The 20,242-nt window shown below is 43.9% G+C and overlaps 1 protein-coding gene across 1 annotated transcript in view; it reads left to right on the forward strand.

Annotated features, from left to right (window-relative positions):
• Window positions 1-352: 352 nt before the first annotated feature.
• ADAMTS12 (ADAM metallopeptidase with thrombospondin type 1 motif 12) overlaps window positions 353-20,242 on the forward strand; it is a 391,363-nt gene continuing 371,473 nt past the window's right edge. Inside the window, exons 1-2 of the mRNA XM_061393780.1 lie at window positions 353-1,005; window positions 13,824-14,185. Of these exons, the coding sequence (XP_061249764.1) occupies window positions 879-1,005; window positions 13,824-14,185 (489 nt within the window). The 5' untranslated portion in view covers window positions 353-878. The remainder of the gene's footprint in view (window positions 1,006-13,823; window positions 14,186-20,242) is intronic.

Below are 20,242 nucleotides of genomic sequence, written 5' to 3' on the forward strand. Positions count from 1 at the left end.
TCCTCTACTCTTCCAGTTTCCTTTTGGGTGAGTGGAGGTGGGCTTCGGAAGATTAGAAAAGCCCCAAAGAGGCCTGCAGACTCCAAGCTGTTCCTGGTCCTTTGGTCCCATCACCTCATGGCACAGAGTCTTGTCCAGGGTTGCACTAGCGTGTGAACACACCATTTCCCTTTGTGTAACCGGGCAAAAGGAAAAACTGCTTGTTATGTTTTTGAAAGGTAAGCCCTAGCCGGCCCTGGAAGAGAATCTTGGAGACAGAGGGCCGGCAGAGGAGGCTTGGTAGGGGTAGGAAAAGTTCAGGAACGCGGAGGAGAAAGGGCGGAGAGGGGGCAGCACTGAGCTGAGGAGGGTCAGGGAGTGGGGTCCCCTCTACCCCATCTCTGCCTTCAATGTTTTCCTCGTGTATGAGGGACTGGCCTGGGGGCCTCTCACTCGCGGTCACGCCCAGGGTGACTCTCCCTGAGCTCCCCTATTTGGCCGGCTCGGTCGGGCTCTGGGCGGGGCGGCGAAGCGCGGGGGTGGGAGTCCGGGAGGAAGATGCGCGGGGCTGGCTTGAAGGAGGCCGGGCGCCCAAGGCAGAGGGGTGGGGATCGGGGGTGGGCTGCGGCCTCCCGCTCCGACCCATTCCACAGCCCTCGGAAAGCAGACGCTGTCAGCTGAATCACTCCCCTTTCAGGAGGAGGGAGGGGACGGAAAGGTAACAAGCCCCTTTCTGCTTAAAAAAAGCAAAGGGAGCTCGTGGGCAGCCTTGCAGCCTCCCTCTCCCCACTCCTGGACCATGCACCCCTGCATCTTCCTGCTTGGCCACGGGCGAGGACTTGATTTCTTGAGCTGAGAGCTACAACTTGTTGACTTTTCTTCTCCCCAACGACTGAATCATGCCATGTGCCCAGAGGAGCTGGCTTGCAAAGCTCTCCGTGGTGGCTCAGCTCCTGAACCTGGGGGCCCTTTGCTATGGGCGACAACCTCAGCCGGGCCCGGTGCGCTTCCCAGACAAGAGGCAAGGTTAGTGTCTTTTCTTTATTTCCTTTGAAAACCGCAGGCTAAGACGCGTGCAAAGTTGGTTGCTCTTTTTTCCCTTCCCCCACTCAGCTGAACTCCGCAAAGCCGTTTGGCTGGGTTGCAAAGAAATCTGGGCTGGGAGCTGGGTAACCCTGGGCATCTCGGAATTCAGTGCTTAACGTGTCGAGTCCTTACTTCTTACGGAAACCGAAGGTCGGGACTCTTGTACACGAAGGATGCTGCTGCGAAGACTCGAGAGTTAGCTAGTAACTCCTTACCGCCTTTTTCTCCTCTGAACACTGCACTGTTTCAATCCCTGTTTTTCAGACTCTGAACACGGAAAATGACTTTTTTTTTTTTAAAAATTAAAGTTCCAACCGGCCGCTGGCAGTCGTTGCCATTAGTTTGAAACTTCTGGTGAGGGGAGGGGAAATGCGATTCCGCACCCCGCCTGCTGAGTGAGCTTGGCTGTGTTTTCCTTTCCTGGAAAGATTTAGGGCTGTGTTGTAAAAATAACAGCCCTTTTAGAGAAAATGTCCTACCGTAGGAGCTCACCTTTCCCTGTTCTGTCCTGCTGATCGCCTCTGGCTGCTTCTCTTCCAGAATTTCATGAATCTCTATAATGCGAGAGAAAGCACTGGAATTGTGATGGAAATTGGTGATTATACTCGTTGTTGTTGTTATTATTATTATTACATGTTTTTAAAATCTAACATCCTGAGCAGGATGGTGTTGTCATCTCTGCCTTTTCATTGGATTTGCGAAGGCCAGACACACATTCCCATTTGGTGGGCAGTTCATTGGGCTTCTGAGAGCCAACAGTCATGGCAGCAGCCATGGCTGGTGTGGTTGGATGTGGGAGTACTCTGGTGTGTCAGTCTCTTGACTGCTGACAACAGCCTCCTGGGTGCAGGCACCTTTGTTACCACCTCTGCTTTACACACGAGGAAGCTGAAACCTGGGGAGTTTATGAGCTTAGCTATGGTGAAGTGAGGCTGTAAACCCAGGTAGCCTGACTCCAGCGGCTGGCTTCTTACAGTCAAGCAGCATTGTCCTAGAGCAATAATAGGGACAACATACACACACACACACACACACAGAGCATGGGGGTTAGTGTCCATTAAGTCCTGTGTCTGCGGACTGTGCTCAAGTCTTCTATAGCTTCCTGGCCCCCTTTAATCCCCAAGACCACTTGGGTGGTAAACATCACCAGCCTGACCTTGTTGAGGATTTCTGCCTACGTTGCAAAGTTCAACTACAGCTGGAGAGCTCATATGCTGACTCCCAGAGCCATCAGAAGCGGGACCCTTTGCTTTCCTTGGAAGCCAGAGCTGCAGACACTGGGGTGAGATGTCAGTCAGCCAGCACTCGCTTGTGTAAACGGTCCAGGTCCAGATAGATCTCCCACCCCCAAGTTTAAAATAGCAGCATTTGTTGTTCTTTGAAAAACAGCCCTTTTATGAAAAGTCTCTTTTGCTGGCAGCACAAACAAAGCTTGCGAGCACTTCCCAGGGCATTTGGAGATGGTTTGGTTCAAAACCACACATTCTCCTGGGCTGGTTTTCAGCTCTGCTTGCTCCACATCTTCTTTGTAAGTGAATTCAGCTTAGTGTGGAGCAGACTCCACTGGGACTTGCTTTCTCCTCTCTGGAATGCAAGAGATAAGTCACCTTTAGGGTTGTGTGCTGAGAGGCGTTGATACCAAAAAAGAGCTGAACAGTACTCTGAGCTTATTGGTGATGCATAGATATTAAAAATAATTTCCAAAATTTTTTTCGATTTTAGTTGAAGACCTAAATGTCAGATTTGAAACCATTCAACTTCTAGAAAAGAACATAGGCAGAACACTCTTTGACATAAACCATAGAAATATTTTTTCAGATATGTCTCCTAAGGCAAAAGAAACAAAAGCAAAAGCAAACAAATGAGACCTGATTAAACTTAAAAGCTTTTGCACAGCAAAGGAAGGCATCAACAAAATGAAAGACAATCAACTGAATGAGAGAAAATACTTGCAAATGCTGTAACTGATAAGGGGTTAAAATCCAAATATATATACATATAAATATTACTCTCTATATAAAAAAAGCAAACAACCAAAAAATGGGCAGAAGACTTGAATATATGTTTTTTCTAAGAAAGATGGCCAACAGGCACATAAAAAGATGCTCAACATCACAGATCATCAGAGAAATGCACACCAAAACTGTGATGAGACGTCACCTCACACCTTTCAGGATAGCTATCATCATAAAGTCAGCAAGTCATAAACGTTGGTGAGAATGTGGAGAAAAGGGAATCCTTGTATACTGTTCAGTTCAGTTCAGTCGCTCAGTCATGTCTGACTCTTTGCGACCCCATGAATCGCAGCACGCCAGGCCTCCCTGTCCATCACCAACTCCCGGAGTTCACTCAAACTCACGTCCATCGAGTTGGTGATGCCATCCAGCCATCTCATCCTCTGTCGTCCCCTTCTCCTCCTGTCCCCAATCCCTCCCAGCATCAGAGTCTTTTCCAGTGAGTCAGCTCTTCGCATGAGGTGGCCAAAGTACTGGAGTTTCAACTTTAGCATCATTCCTTCCAAGGAACAGCCAGGGCTGATCTCTGTTAGTAGTAACATAAATTTGTACAGCCGCTCTGGAAAACAGTATGGAGATTTCTCAAAACAATAAAAATAGAACTACCTTATGATCTAGGAATTCCACTCCTGGGAAAATACTGGAAGAAAATGAAAACACTAATTCAAAAAGATACATGTATCCCAATGTTCATAGCAACACTGTTTATAACAGCCGAGATATGGAAGAAACCTAAGTGTCCATCAGTAGGTGAATGGATAAAGATGTGGTACATAGATACAATGGAATACTACTCAGCCATAAAAAAAATCAAGTTTTGCCATTTGCAACAATGTGGATGGACCTAGAGGACATTTTGCTTAGTGAAATAAGTCAGACACAGACAAACATCATATGATATCACTTATATGTGGAATCTAAAAAATAAAATGATTGAATATAACAAAACAGAAACAGACTCACAAATATAGAGTATGAATTAGTGGTTACCAATGGGGAGAGAGAAGAGGGTAGGGCAAGACAAGGATAGGGGTTAAGAGATACAAACTACTATATATCAAATAAGTAAACTTCAAGGGTATATTGTACAGCACAGGGGAATATAACCATTATTTTGTAATAGCTTAAAATAAAATAAAACCAGGAAAAAATTCAGATTTTTAAAAGTCTTTTCACCAAAATATTTGTTCTCAGTCAACTCACTGGTGGATTTACAAGTAATCCCCATTTGGTGCAAAGGAGACATGGTTAAGCACATTTCCTTTTAGAACTTAGAGAGAGAGAGAAAGAGGGAGATAAGTGAGAGAATAAGAATGAAGGTAAATTAGATAGAAAAGGAAATTCTTTTTTAAAAAATTTATTTAATTGAAGTATAGTTGATTTGCATGTTGTGTTAGTTTCTGCTGTATAGCTAAGTGATTCAATTCCACATTCTTTTCCATTATGGTTTATCACAGGATATTGAATACAGCTCACTGTCCTTTACAGTAAGACCTTGTTGTTTATTCATTCTATATATAATAATTTACATCTGCTAATCCCAAATTCCTAATCCATCCACCCCCTATTCCTCTTTGGGGTCTGTTCTCTATGTCTGTGAGTCTGTTTCTGCTTCATAGATAGACTGATTTGTGTCATATTTTAGATTCCACATATGTGCGTGAGTGCTCAGTTGCTCAGTTTGTCCAACTCTTTGTGACCCCATAGACTGTAGACTGCCAGGCTACTCTATATATGGCAGTATATACAGGCAAGAATACCGGAGTGAGCTGCCCTTTCCTCCTCCAGGGCGTCTTCCTGACCCAGGGATCGAACCCTTATCTCCCACATTGGCGGGTGGATTCTTTACTACTGAGCCACATGGGAAGCCCAGATTCCACCTATAAGTGCTTCCAGATGATGTTTGTTTTCTGACTTACTTCACTTAGTATGATACGCTCCAGGTCCATTCATGTTGCTACAAATGGTATTGCTGCTGCTGCTGCTAAGTCGCGTCAGTCGTGTCCGACTCTGTGCGACCCCATAGAAGGCAGCCCACCAGGCTCCCCCGTCCCTGGGATTCTCCAGGCAAGAACACTGGAGTGGGTTGCCATTTCCTTCTCCAATGCAGGAAAGGGAAAAGTGAAAGTGAAGTCACTCAGTCGTGTCCGACTCTCTGTGACCCCATGGACTGCAGCCCACCAGGCTCCTCCATCCATGGGATTTTCCAGGCAAGAGTGCTGGAGTGGGGTGCCATTGCCTTCTCCACAAATGGTATTAGTTCGTTCTTTTTTATGGCTGAGTAATATTCCATTGTATATATGTGGGCTTCCCCATGGCTCAGTGGTAAAGAATCTGTCTGTGATGCAGGAGACCCAGGAGATTTGGATTCTATCCCTGGGTCAGGAAGACACCCTGGAGGAGGAAATGGCAACCCACTCCAGTATTCTTGGCTGGAAAATCCCATGGACAGAGGAGCCTGGAGGGCTACAGTCCATGGGGTCACAAAGAGTCGGTTGCGACCAAGCAACTAAGCACACATGCGTGCAATATTCCATTGTATCTGTATACCGCATCTTCTTTATCCATTTATCTGTCGATGGACATGTAGGTTGTCTCCATGTCTTGTGAGTAATGCTACTATGAACATAGGGTGCATGTATCTTTTCAGACTTTTGTCTGGATATATCCCCAGGAGTGGCATTGCTGGATCATATGGCAACTCTATTTTTAGTTTTTTGAGGAACCTCCAAACTGTTTTCCGTAGTGGCTGCACCAATTTACATTCGTAGCAGCAGTGTAGGAAGGTTCCTTTTTCCTCCACATCCTCTCCAGCATTTGTTATTTGTATATTTTAATGATGATCATTCCAACCCACGTGAGGTGATACCTCAGTGTAAATTTGATTTGCACTGAAAAGGAAATCTTTAAAGCTTTCTGGAAATAAGAAGACTAGAGCTTTGCCTTACTGCCTGCTGCTTCACAATTACTCAAACTCTATAAAGAGTTCCATTTCCACTCTGACAACATTTTTCAATTGCACCCAAGTTCAGAACTTTTAAACTTGGAAATTACTTCAGATATCATGTCTGTCATCCTTTTTATTTCTGCAGATGAGAAATGGGAGGTCTGGTTGGCCAGTCAGTCAACATGCATTTATTGAGTACCTGCTAACTGCCACTCCAGCAGCAGGTTGAGGGGCATCACACAGGGTCCCGCAGTGGGAGGCAGACTCAGAACCTTGATGACTATTAACGTTCCTTCTAGTTCTCAGGGGCAGGGCAGGAGAGTCAACATTATTGTTTTTAAAATAATTTTGTTTATTTATTTATTTTTGGCTGCACTGGGACTCTTTTACTGCCTGGGCTTTCTCTACTTGCTGCGAACGGGGACTACTCTTTGTTGACGTGCATGGGCTTCTCCTTGCAGTGGCTTCTCCTGTTGAGAAGCACAAGCTCTAGGGCACAGGAGCTTCAGTAGTTATGGCTCGCAGGCTCCAGAGCACAGGATCAGTGGTTGTGGCATATGGGCTTAGTGGGAGCTTCCTGTATCCCCTGCCTTAGCAGGCAGTTTCCTGTCTACTGTACCACAAGGGAAGTAGAAAGGACCATGGAGATGAATCCAATACTTTCTAGGACTACAAACAGGTAGATTGGACAATCTCTGCCTAATATTCTTGCCTCAGTGCTCAGTGGTGATACACACGAGTGTGTGATGACTTCCACAAGGCTCCCAACCTAGTATCAGAACCATTCAGTTCAGTTCAGTCGCTCAGTCACGTCTGACTCTTTGTGGCCCCATGAACCGCAGCACGCCAGGATTCCCTTGTCCATCACCAACCCCCGGAGTTTACCCAAACCCATGTCCATTGAGTCGGTGATGCCATCCAATCATCTCATCCTCTGTCGTCCTCTTCTCCTCCTGCCCTCAATCTTTCCCAGCATCAGGGTCTTTTCTAGTGAGTCAGCTCTTCGCATCAGGTGACCAAAGTACTGGAGTTTTAGCTTCAACATCAGAACTATAGGAAATATTAATCTTGCGCACAACATACTGCCTCTCTTCTGCAGCTGGCAATCTCCCCTCAGGTTCATACACCTTATACTGTTTACAGGTCACGGGTCCTTCCATGATCTCTTTTGCTGCTGGCAACTCCATGAAGCCCATCCCCTGCATGGGCTTGTGCAGAACCGAGGGAGAGCTACAGTGTGTTTCAAGACCAATGTCATGATCATATGCTTATGCCATTTGCAAAAGATAACTTCTGTAAAGAGGAAATGATTTCAGATCTTAACGTAAGAAGAGCCTTCACAGTTTTGGTATGGGATTTGTCTCCATTCTCATCAGCATTTACTGTCTGTGGGTTAGTTGACGTAGGGCTGGTGAGCAAACTCAATTTCTTCTGGTGTATTTTACAACTTTGAGTCAAAGTTTTGAATCAGTACGATTCTCCACAACCTTTCCATGCATGTAGTTTTCCTTAATAAAAATACAATTGAAAGGTTACAATAACACATGGAAGAGAATTATGAAAATAAACTTCCTACTATTACAGGTAGTGATATCATTGCCCTTTGTAGGAAGGAGTCTTAGAAATTCAATTGTTCTCTCATATAGAAATAAATATAAAGAATAAGTATAGATTTAACTTAAATTTTACAAAATCTGGCAGGTCAATAATTTCTCGCCTCTCTCCTTTCTGAGAGAGGGTAAAAGGTCGGTTGGCAGTTTGTATTTTCAAAAGTGCTTATAACAACAGGCTTTCCCCAAAGTTTCTCGTGAAGTATCATCTAAACTTGTGGCCTAGGGTTTCAAATCTAATCTTAAACAAGGCAAATCAAAGTATTTGTGGCTTGTGTTTTACACCCACCAATCCTAGTGCAGACTGTGCTGTGATTACGGCATGTGTTAGTCCCACCCACAGCCTTGTTGATGCCCCCACTCTTGACTTCTGGCTCTCAGTGGTAGACCCTTGAGAAGTAGTGAGGGCAGAAGTTAGGAGGGTGTGCTCTGGGTTCAGGTTGCCCCAGCCTGAATCCTTACTCCTCTTTATTGCCTTTTATAGAGGTGGGAATGAAGGCTCAGACAAGGAACACAGTCAGTAATAACCCAGACAATTGTGAGGATTAGAGGAAACCAAGTTGCTGCTGCTGCTGCTGCTAAGTCGCATCAGTCGTGTCCGACTCTGTGCGACCCCATAGACGGCAGCCCAGCAGGTTCCCCCGTCCCTGGGATTCTTGGTATACTCTAAATGTCATGTTTGATAATAGAATTGGTAAAAAAAAAAAAAAAAGTAGGAGTTATTCTTATTCCTTGACATCTTGTTTCTCCATCTTTGTCATATCCCTTCTGAGCTCTGCTTTCTATTGGCCAAGACAATAGCTAACTACTCCTCCAAACTAAACACCCACTGAGAGGAAGCCAAGATGAGCTTGGGCCTCTCCCCATCTCTGCTTGGAGCTTACGTATATTTAAGGCCACAGGGGTCACTAGTAGCCAAGTCTCTATATTTAATACCAAGAGTGAGTAGCTAGTATTTAGATAGTGAGCATTATCTGTTAAGCACTGTTCTAAATCTATTATGTGTGTGTATATATATATTTGCTTTTATTTTTATTATTATTTTAATATAAATTTATTTATTTTCATTGGAGGCTAATTTCTTTACAATATTGTATTGGTTTTGCCATACATCAACATGAATCTGCCACGGGTGTACACCCCCTCCCATCTCCCTTCCCCTACCATCTCTCTGGGTCATCTCAGTGCACCAGCCCTGATTGTCACAACCACCCTGTGTGCTGTGCTTAGTCACCCAGTTGTGTCTGACTCTTTGCGACCCCATGGACTGTAGCCCACCAGGCTCTTCTGTCCATGGGGATTCTCCAGGCAAGAATACTGAAGTGGGTTGCCATTTCCTTCTCCAGGGGATCTTCCCAACCCAGGGTTCGAACCCAGGTCTTCCCCATTGCAGGTAGATTCTTTACCATCTGAGCCAGCAGGGAAGCCCCACAACCACCCTAAGATGCTATTATTTTTATGCCCATTGTATAGATGAGGCTAGTGCAGTTGGACTGCCCACATAAAACACACTCCATTAAGTAGCCTCCTAATTCCGTCCACATCTATTGGCTGCTGTGGCTTAGCCACCTCCTTTGCAGTAAAATCAAGGGTGAAGGTGATTTTATCTCCCCTTACTTCACCAGATAAAGAGCAGTTATTTTCTCCATTTACTGCTGAGTGACTTGAGGCCTCTCAAAGAAGTCAGCCAGTTCTTTTCTTGTCAGATCATCACCGTCTATGGGGTCGCACAGACTGATATGATTTAGCAGTAGCAGCAGCAGCATCGTGCTCGGGGGCAATGTTCTCGCCTCTACTCTCTGTACCCTCTGCCAAGTGCAACTGCTTATGTACACGAAGTGTGGAGGCTAAGAACGTGATTTTGAAATAGGAATCTCAAGATTTTAATCTAAGTTTGTTGCATATTGGCTCTGTGACCTCTCTTAGATTCTGTTTCTTTTTTTATGAAATGATAGTAACTGAATCTGTGACACAGAGTCTTGTGCGGATTAAATGAGCACTATTGTAGCAAATGCTTCCCTGGTGGCTCAGTGTAAAGCATCTGCTTGCAGTGCAGGAGATGTGGGTTTGATCCTTGGGTCAGGAAGATCCCCTGGAGGAGGAAATGGCAACCCACTCCAGCATTCTTGCCTGGAAAATCCCATGGACAGAGGAGCCTGGTGGGCTACAATGCATGGGGTCTCAAAGAATCGGATACAACTGAACACACTCACATGCACAGTTATAGCAAGTGTTCATTAAATGGTTACTATAATTGTAATCATTATATTATTACACAGCCAGCTTATGCTGACTCTCTTAAGAAAACCCAGTAGATCAAAAACAACTAGGTCAAAAACTGCAAATGTATTTGCTTTTCTATTCTTTGGGCAATAGGCGCTGGGGTTCAGGCAAGTTAGTCTTTTATTTTATACCTGCCGTGTTTAATTCTTTGGATGTATCTTTAGAGACAGGTCCTCGAAGGTACATAAGCTTCTCTTGAGAGGAATCAGCATACAGGGGTACCGTTGCAAGGTGATGGTTGTACTCAGTTGAATAAGACTTTTTCTACTCCATTCTGCTCTCCACTGCACCAACCCTGGGGGAACCAGAGATATTATGGAATCATAGAAGAAGAGAGCAACAAGAGGGAAATACTAGAGCTACATCCATCCTCAGCCAACCTGGCCATTCCTTTCCTGAGGTCTGAACGTGAAGGGGCAGTGAAGTTCTGATTCTTACGAGGCCCACATATTCCTTGGAGATGGGAAGTACAGAGGCCTGAGTCAATCTGACTCCTAGTTCATGGTACATTCACATTATTAATTTGTGCAAAATGCCTTTCTTGTTTTGTTTATTTATGCCTTTTGGTCCCCATTCTCCACTCTCAGTCCTCTGCATAGAAAACTGTTTTAATGGGTTCCATATGTGTTTTTTTTTTGTTGTGTATGTCCTGGCCTGGGAAACTTTGTACTACTGTTTTTGCATGTATTTTCCCTGAATGTAAATGGCTCTGTATTAAGTTGTTTTTATTCTTACTTTGCACTGAGGATTGTTGTTAAGGTTTGTTTGTGTTGCTCTGTGCTCTGGTGCTCTTAGTCACTGCAGTCAGAAGCAAGGAGTCTAGAGTTTTTACTCTTAAAAACTGAGACTTTGTTAGGACCTAGGAGTGAAAGCTATTCTCTGTCTCATGTTTCCTTCTTTCTTTCTTTCTTTCCTTCTTTTTTTGAAGTATAATTGACCTCTGTTAGTTTCAGGTACATAAGGTAGTGATTCAGTGATATTTCTATACATTTCAAAATGATCACTGGTGGGTTTAGTTACCATCTGTCACTGTACAAAGATATGACAGTATTATTGCCTATATTCCCCCCACTGTGTATTTCTTCCCCATGACTCGTTTGGTAACTGGAAGTTTGTACCTTTTACTCTCCCTCATCTATTTCACTCATCCCCTTCCCTCTTCCCCACTGGCAACCACCTGTTCTGTCTCTGTATCTGTGTGTCTGTTCCGTTTTGTTATGTTTGTTCATTTGCTCTGTTTTTTAGGTTCCATATATAAGTAAGATAATATGGTATTTATCTTTCTCTTATTTTACTTATCCAAGGCACAGATGAACTACAAGTATGTTTGAAGAGAGTTTTCTGCAAAAAAAAAAAAAAAAGCTCTTTTATAGTTGTATCCCATTAAATCAGGTTTTTTTGAATAGTCAGCTACAAATATGTTCAGTGTTACATGCACACAGATGAGTTGGGCACTTGTGATATGCAAGATTCTGACCTCTAAAGGGTTTGGGAATCAGTAATATAATAAACAATGGAGAAGGCAATGGCACCCCACTCCAGTACTCTTGCCTGGAAAATCCCATGGATGGTGGAGCCTGGTAGGCTGCAGTCCATGGGGTCCCTAAGAGTCGGACACGACTGAGTGACTTCACTTTCACTTTTCCCTTTCACGCATTGGAGAAGGAAATGGCGGCCCACTCCAGTGTTCTTGCCTAGAGAATCCCAGGGACGGGGAGCCTGGTGGGCTGCCTTCTATGGGGTCGCACAGAGTCGGACACGACTGAAGCGACTTAGCAGCAGCAATATAATAAACAAACGGCTCTGTAGAATCAGGCTGTTCTGGGAGCTACAGAAGATGAGGACATGGCAGTTCAGAACAGAGAGAGAACTTTAAGGACTTTAGGAGAAAGAAGAGGGAGGATTTGAGTTGAAACTTCAAAAAATAAGCATAAGCTGGGACTTCCTTGGTGGCCCAGAGGTTAAGACTCTGCTTTCCAATCAGGGGGCATGGGTTCAATCCCTAGTCAGGGAACTAAGTTCCCACATGCCACGGGGTGAGGCCAAATTTAAAAAAAAAACAAAAAAACATGTTGTTATTGTTGTTGTTGCTCAGTTGTGTCCAATCTTTTGTGACCCCATGGACTGTAGTCCGCCAGGTTCCTCTGTCCATGGAATTTCTCAGGCAAGAATAGTGGAGTGGGTTGCCATTTCCTTCTCCAGCGGATATTCCCCACCCAGGGATTGAATCTGCATCTTGTGCATTGCAAGTGGGTTCTTTACCACTGAGCCACCAGGAAAGCTAAAAAGGCATAAGATTATGTTAAATATAAGATTTTGATAGAGCAAAAGACATTTTAGCTGGGGAAAATAAGTCGAAAAAGTAATGCAAGTTACAAAGTGCAGGGGTACAGCTGGAGGGTGGAAACAGAAAAGTAAAATTTTTTCCCCTTTGTCTCTCTCCTAGTCCCTCTCCCTCCCTCCTTTGTTTTCTTCTTCCTCCCCCGCCCCCACCCCCACCCCGCCCACACCACCCCCCACCGCCGCTTTTTTTTTGGCCTGAAGCAAAAGATTAGTTTATCAGCTCAAGTGGTTAATGGCTTGCTTAGGTAGTCTGTAATGTGGAACCTGCTGCTTACTCTCTACTACATATAATAGATTTCTTGTTTTTATCAAATAGGAAAGTGAAGAGGCAGTGGTAGGGATTTCAATTTAAGGAAATAAAAAGATGTGTTCATTCTGATGTGTGGAAGAAAGGAAGACGTGTTCATGTCTTGCATTTTTGAAGTGGCGGTTTTCTAGATTCCACATATATGTGTTAATAAACAATATTTATTTTTCTATTTTTGATTTACTTCTCTCGATCCATGCACATCTCTGCAAATGGCACAGTTTTGTTCCATCTTATGGCTGAGTAATTTTCCATTGTATATGTATGTACCACATCATGTATATACATACAGCTGATTCACTTCACTTTACAGCAGAAACTAATGCAACATTGGAATGCAACTATGCCCCAATAAAAAAGTGGAAATTTTTATATTTTGATCCCATGCTTCTGAATCTAATATGTTCACCTACCATTTTATTTTGTATATTTTATAAAAATAAAAAAGAAACATCCAAGTTCTTTTACGTACTCATTGTCACATTACAGAACACTTATGCTGTAACTATGCAAGGTTTTTCAGGGTCTACTTGATGGGTTTACTGTGCTTTTGCGTTTTTCCTTCAACCTGACTTAACTGAATATTTTAGAGGCATTTACATTCCTTATGATCAACGGTGAAGCTCTGTGATTTGTCTGAATGAACTCTAGACCTGAAATGTTCCTGTTTGCCATACTGATCTTGCCACTTTCCTAACCATATTCCTCATGCATTAATTCTCATCTTAGTCTGTCTCAGGTGAAACATCTGACATTCAGAGCTATGTCTTGATGTCAGCTCAGACAGTTGCCTGTCATCTGTGAGAGAGCCCTGGGTCCATCTGAGTTGTTTAAGGGAACTTGATGTGGATGGAGTTCATGCCATGGAAACGATCTCTAAACTGCAGGTCAACAGTAGAATTTTGAAATCAGCAAGCTAAAATCCAAGTTCAAACAGGAGTGTATTTGTCTTAACCATCGATTCAGCAGGGATCTCTTAGTCTCTCTCTCTCTTTTTTAACTGGTTATTTTATATTGGAGGAGAGCCCATTAACAATGTTGTGATAGTTTAGGTGGACAGCAAAGGGACCCAGCCATACATATACGTGTATCCATTCTCCCCAAACACCCCTCCCTTCCAGGCTGCATATAACACTGAGGTGAGTTCCAGTGATTTACAGTAGGACTTTGTTGGTTATACGTTTTAAACATAGCAGTGTGTACATGTTGAAAGGATCTCTTCGTCTTATTCTGTGTTTCCTTTTTGCCCCCAGAGCATTTTATCAAGGCCCTGCCAGAATACCACGTGGTGGCTCCTGTCCGAGTCGACGCGAGCGGGCGTTTTCTGTCTTACGGCTTGCACCATTCTGTCTCCAATGGCAGGAGAAAGAGAGATTTGGATGATCCAGAGGGCCGAGTGTACTATAGAATTTCACACCATGAGAAGGACTTGTTCTTTAACCTGACGGTCAATCAGGGATTACTTTCCAAAAACTACATCGTGGAGAGGAGATACGGGAATCTCTCCCATGTGAAGATGGAGGCTTCCTCGGGGCCCCCCTGCCATCTCAGGGGCACAGTTCTGCAGCAGGGCACCAGGGTCGGGACTGCAGCCCTCAGCACCTGCCATGGACTGGTGAGTCCTCTTTCTTCTCTGCCCTCAGTCCCTGGCTGTCATGGCCTGGAGAACCCACTGTAGACAGATTCACACACGCATTCAACACATATGAGTTGAGCACTTGTGATATGCATGATCCAGGTTCCCAAACAGGCTGGAGAGAAAGTGCATACAATTAAAAGTCAATCCATTTGGATGGAATGGAGAGAATAACGGAATTGAGGGTCCAGGGAGAAGTTCAACCAAGAATATCAGAGCAAGAAGTGGTGGTGGATCAGAGTTGAGTCTTCAACCTCTGGGGCAGCTCTGAGGGTGTTGGTGGCTGGTTGGCTGGCTAGCCCCTTTGGAGTTAGGAAAACCTGGACCTGCACTGGGTGTGAGGCATATAGTAAGGATGGTGAGGGACTTCCCTGGTGGTCCAGTGGTTAAGAATTCGAGCTCCCAGTGCAGGGGGCCCAGGTTTGATCACTGCTCAGGGAACTAAGATCTTGTATATCTTTTGGCACAGCCAGAAAAAAAAAAAGATGGTGAGCTGCTATGAGCTCATTGTTGATTCTCAGTTCAGTTCAGTTCAGTTGCTCAGTCATGTCTAACTCTTTGCGACCCCATGGACTGCAGCATGCCAGGCCTCCCTGTCCATCACCAACTCCCGGAGTTTACTCAAACTTATGTGCATTGAGTCGGTGATGCCATCCAACCATCTCATCTTCTGTCATCCCCTTCTCCCGCCTTCAATCTTTCCCAGCATCAGGTGGCCAAATTATTGGAGTTTCAGCTTCAGCATTGCTCCTTCTAATGAATATTCAGGACTGATTTCCTTTAGGATGGATTGGTTGGATCTCCTTGCTGTCCAAGGGACTCTCAAGAATCTTTGCCAACACCACAGTTCAAAAGCATCAAGCATCAATTCTGGCTAGTTTATAGTCAGACTGCACACGGACCCTTGGGCTGTGCCTCTGCTTTCTCCTCTGTGGAACGGAGATAATAATAGCCCCCAACTCACAAAGCAGGGGTTGGTTAACTACGGCCCATGGGCCAAACCTAGGCCACCTTTTGTTTTTATAAATAAAGTTTTATTGAAACACAGATATGCCCATGCTTTTGACTTACAACAGCAGAGCTGAGTGGTCAGGATAGGGACTGTGTGGGACTATGAGGCCCCAAATATTTGCTGTCTGTGCTTTACAAGAAAAGTATGTTAATCTCTGTAATACAGGACTGTGAGTATTAAATGCATTTGTATATATAAATAAATATATATATATATATATAAATCTTAGAAGAGTATCTGGTAAATAATGGACATAATGAATATTGGCTGCTATTATTATTTATGTTTCTAATATACCAAGCACCTGAATGTGTGGTTTATAAGCTTATTGTCCTCTTTACAGCATTACCCACCTCACCACCATTTTGGTTATGTTTTAACAGATGATGAAGTTTGGAGATGTTGAATATCTTTATTGTGCTGTTTTTAATTTCAGCCTACGTCTTTCAGGTGTTCTGTGCTACATCTCAAAATGTGACCAAGTTTGTTTTTCAAAATTTAAACTTAAAAAAAAAAAGTGGCCCCTTTGTTCCCCTGTACTTCTAGCAGTGACAGCAGTGACTGCCCCTCTGGCAGCGGCCTGGCAAACAGTGCCTAAGAATGATGTTGAGGTTTTTGTCACACTGGAGTAGGAGTCAGGGGTCAGTACCAATCAAGTGTGCTTAGGGCCCGAATGCAGGAGGAGAGGTGCTGGAGTCCTGGAGCCAGTTGTTGGCAGAGCCTAGGGCATCTGCCTTGGCACTGTGCCAGAACTGGTTTTTGCATAAACTCCTGAGTGGCATTCGCATTCCTACAGGAGGCGCTCATTTCAGATTTTCCATCCTTACTGCCTGTTTCTTGGGAATCTTGTTCTTCATAATTTAAGTTTGTTTATCCTGTACCTGTTTGAGTTGGCTTTGCTAGAAAACTGTGGGAAGATTAACATAAAACATTGTTGTTGTTTAGTCATTAAGTCATGCCCAATTCTTTTGGGACCCCATGGACTGTAGTTGACCAGGTTCCTCTGTGCGTGGGATTTCCCAGGTGAAAATACTGGAGAGAGTTTCCATTTCCGTCACCAGGGGATCTTCCTGACCCAGGGATTGAAACTGCATCTCCTGCGTTGGCAGGTAGATTCTTTAGCACTGAGCCATCTGGGAAACCCCATAAAACACTGCATCAGTGTAAATGTCTTGAGAAAGTTCAACTTTCTGAAGGACCTCTGGGGATGAATTGTTTTGTACAGAAAGTAGAAAGTCTTGCTTTGCCATTTTTTAGTATATCTAGATTTTCATATATAGCCGTGTATCATTTCCCCTTAATTGGATCATAAACAGCACAATAAATTATGCCCTCTTCGTCTCCCTAGGCCTCACTCATTGCTCGGGTGAACTGCAGGATATCTCCTGGCTTCGTGGTCCTCATCTTCTCAGTTTCCTCTAGGTTCATATGATGTTTTCCCTGTGCTCCCTGCTCTCATTTCTATGACACAACCCTGGAAGCCTCAGTGTCACCTGATCTTCCCAGAGTAACAGAAGAAAGAGCCTTTGTTCTAGGAAGACAGGCGCATAAGAGTGAAGTGATCCACAAGACAAGCATGCAAAGGCCACACTGCTCCAGGAAATACTCGTGTGGAACCCACACATAGCAATTAACCATTCCTAAACCATTATTGTGCTCATGAAATTTTAGAAAGTTTAAATACCATTGCCTTTCTGTGCCCTAGAGCCGTTTGGTCTATGACCTCACAGAATCAGTATCACCTGAGATTTCTCCGCTTCACACCCACTGCATCAGAATCTCTGTGGGAGGGCAGAAACCTATATGAGTGTGTTTTAACAACTTTGTGTGTGTATGTGTGGGTGTGTGTGTGTGTGTGTGTGGGTGTGTGTTTTTGTGCTCAGTTGCTCAGTTTGTCCCACTCTTTTGTGACCCCATGGACTGTAGCCCACCAGTCTCCTCTGTCCATGGGACTTTTCAGGCATGAACACTGGAGTGAGTTGCCTTTTTCTCCTCCAGGGGAGCTTCCCGACCCGGGAATCCTGCATTGGCAGGTGGATTCTTTACCACTTAAGCCACTGGGGAAGCCCTTGAAGCTTTATTGAGATATAATTCACATACTTAGAATTTACCACTTAATGTGTATAATCCAATGACTTTAAATATATTCACAGGGTTGTGCAGTCATCACTACAATCAATCTTAGAACATTCTCATTAGCCCCCAAAGAAACTGTTAGCAGTCATTCTCCAATCCTCCCATCTCCATGGGAACCATGGATCTACTTTTGATCTCTGTTATCTGCTTTATTGAATAATTGATTTATTTGGCTGTGCTGGGTCTTCATTGCAGCTCATGGGCTTCTTCAGTTGCCGCGCGTAGGCTTACTTGCCCTGCAGCTTGTGGGACCTCAGTTTTCTGACCAGGGATCCCACATCTCCTGCATTGGAAGGTGGATTCTTAATCACTGGACCACCAGTGAAATACCTGAAATTTTGATTTAATGAACTCTTCAGGAGACTCTGATGCTCACTAAAGTATGAGTGAGCTAGGCAGTCACTGCTGGGCTACGGCAGTCATTCTTAACCCAGGTGGATCATTAGGATCAATTAAGGAGCTTTTTTTTTTGGATTGAAGTATAATTGATTTACAATACTGTGTTAGTTTCAGGTGTCCGGCAGAATGATTCTGTTTTATATATGTATATTTTTCAGATTATTTTTTGTTTAGATTCTTACAAGGTATTAAATATAGTTCCCTGTGCTATATAGTAAATAATTAAGAAGCTTTAAAAAATTACCTATGCCCAACCCCATCTCCCAGATTCTCTGATTTGACTAGTCAGAGGAGAGTGGGGCCCAGATCAGTGTTTTTAAAAGCTCTTTAGGAGAGTCTGATGTACCTTAGGTGTTGCCAACCACTGAATTAGTGTGAGTGGGTGTTAATTAGCAGTACTAGCCAATATTGCTGTAAAGTAGCTGCTCTCCCCAGGATTCTAGTGTGCAGCCAGGATTGAGGACCATTGCCTTCAATTGCTCCCTAATTTCGCCTTGTTTTCTCGAGAGGAAATTGTATATAGTTTAGAATTAAACTTGGGAATAGAAGAGGAGCTTTGCAATTTCTAATGGCCCCAGGGAGCTATGAGAACCACCATGTGGGTCTTTTCAGATTCAGATTCATGTTAAACACATGAGCGCAAAGAAGCAATGTGAACTCATAGACTTATGTGGCGGCTAAGGTGATGGGAAATTTGAGATTCAAATCATTGAATGAGTTTTCCAGGAGAACCAATCCACTGGGATTGTTTAAGAGCTTTTGACACATAATCGGACAATTAGTGGATGGTTATAAAAAAAAAAGGCACCAAAAGCCAAATGAGTTTCTTTGGTGAGCACACAAGCTGGCTGGCTTCGGGTTCAGTTGCTTATGCACCATTGTTCAACAACACTCACCTACAGTGGATCTAGTCAAAAGTTAGTGGTTGGACTTGTGTCTGATTTTTTTGACCAGTTGTCTGGGGGCTGATCTCCAGGGTATTTCTCTTCCCTTTCACCTAGGGATGACCCCACACTCAGATTCGCAGGATGACCGGCTTAGGATCTGCCAGCTCTAAGCCTCCCCGCACTCCTGAGGACAGAGGTGGCATTTGGGAAGGCTTTCTGATGCAGGAAACCCTCTTTTGTGGAGCAGGACATCTGCTTCTCATTCTTATGGCTCAGGGCTGGCTTATTCTTTGCTTCAGATGTGGTAATCCTAATGTTAGGGGCTGTGTTCCCTTGGAGTTGTCTATAATTTGAGGTTCCTTTAGTCTGCCTTAGAGAAGACTCAGCTGGTTGCAAACTGAAGCCCCAAGAAAGGTCACTCATGACAAGATGGAGATGACCTCCTTCCTGCAGTTAGTATCTTCTCACACGACCCTGGTGCCCATCCTCTCGGAGGCTGCTTGCAGACCAGGTCAGCCCACGTCCTGACTCAGCGACTTTCCCTCTGTCGTCTTCCCCATTTTCACCCTCTATTTGCCCTCAACGCTTGTCTAACTTTGAAGTTATGGAACTTGTTTCATTTGAACAGTTTAGTTGATTTGTTTAATTCTGTGTTCTTTGGTGGAGAAACTGTATTCTTTAATCAATTAGATTAGGAATTCATCCTCAATGGGAGGTGTTACCTGTGAGAACCTTGGGGTGGTTTTGGATTTGCAGTTGCCAAGGGTGGTTCAAACAGTAAAGAGTCTGCCTTCAATTCCGGTGACCTGGGTTTGATCCTTGGGTCGGGAAGATCCCCTGGAGAAGGAAATGGCAACTCACTCCAGTATTCTTGCCTGGAGAATCCCATGGATGGAGGAGCCTCCAGGCTATAGTCTATGAGGTCACAAAGAATCGGCTACCACTGAGCGACTTCACTTTGCAACTTTGCAACTTTGCAAGTGCCCTACAGGATTTGTTGCAGGCTTCTTTGTTGTTCATCTTTCAGTTTAGTTTTCTGGACTGGGAGGACAGTGCAGAGTGTTAGGCTCCACACTTATGCATGATGCAGGATTGGGATTCTGTCTCTTCATGGGGTACCCCACTTCCATCAAGGGCTTGAGCTAGGCACCATGATCTGGACTGCATACTGGAGTCAGTAAACAAATACTTTTGATTTTTATTCACAGTCAGGTACAGTATTTCTCAGTTCTTTATTAAGGTGAAAACAGTTCTTGGCTCCATCTTAAACCCTAGCCTCAACTCCAGCCCCTGCTAGAGAGTTAAATGCTGATTCCTAATCTGAATAATAGGGTTATTCAGCTTCAACTCCCAGTTAACTCTCTTTCCCTTTCCATTTGGACATATTGAGATTTCCTGTCTTGTTTTGACCTCAACTATGAATTAAAATTATGAGAAGGTATTATTTTTAGTTTTTTTAAAGTTAAACTTTTTATCTTGAGATAGTTGTAGATTCATTTGGTGTTATAAGAACCACTACAGAGAATATTAAAAAGCAGAGACATTACTTTGCCAACAAAGGTCCATCTAGTCAAGGCTGTGCTTTTTCCAGTAGTCATGTAT

Source organism: Bos javanicus, chromosome 20 (assembly GCF_032452875.1).
Source record: "Bos javanicus breed banteng chromosome 20, ARS-OSU_banteng_1.0, whole genome shotgun sequence".
NCBI lineage: Eukaryota > Metazoa > Chordata > Mammalia > Artiodactyla > Bovidae > Bos > Bos javanicus.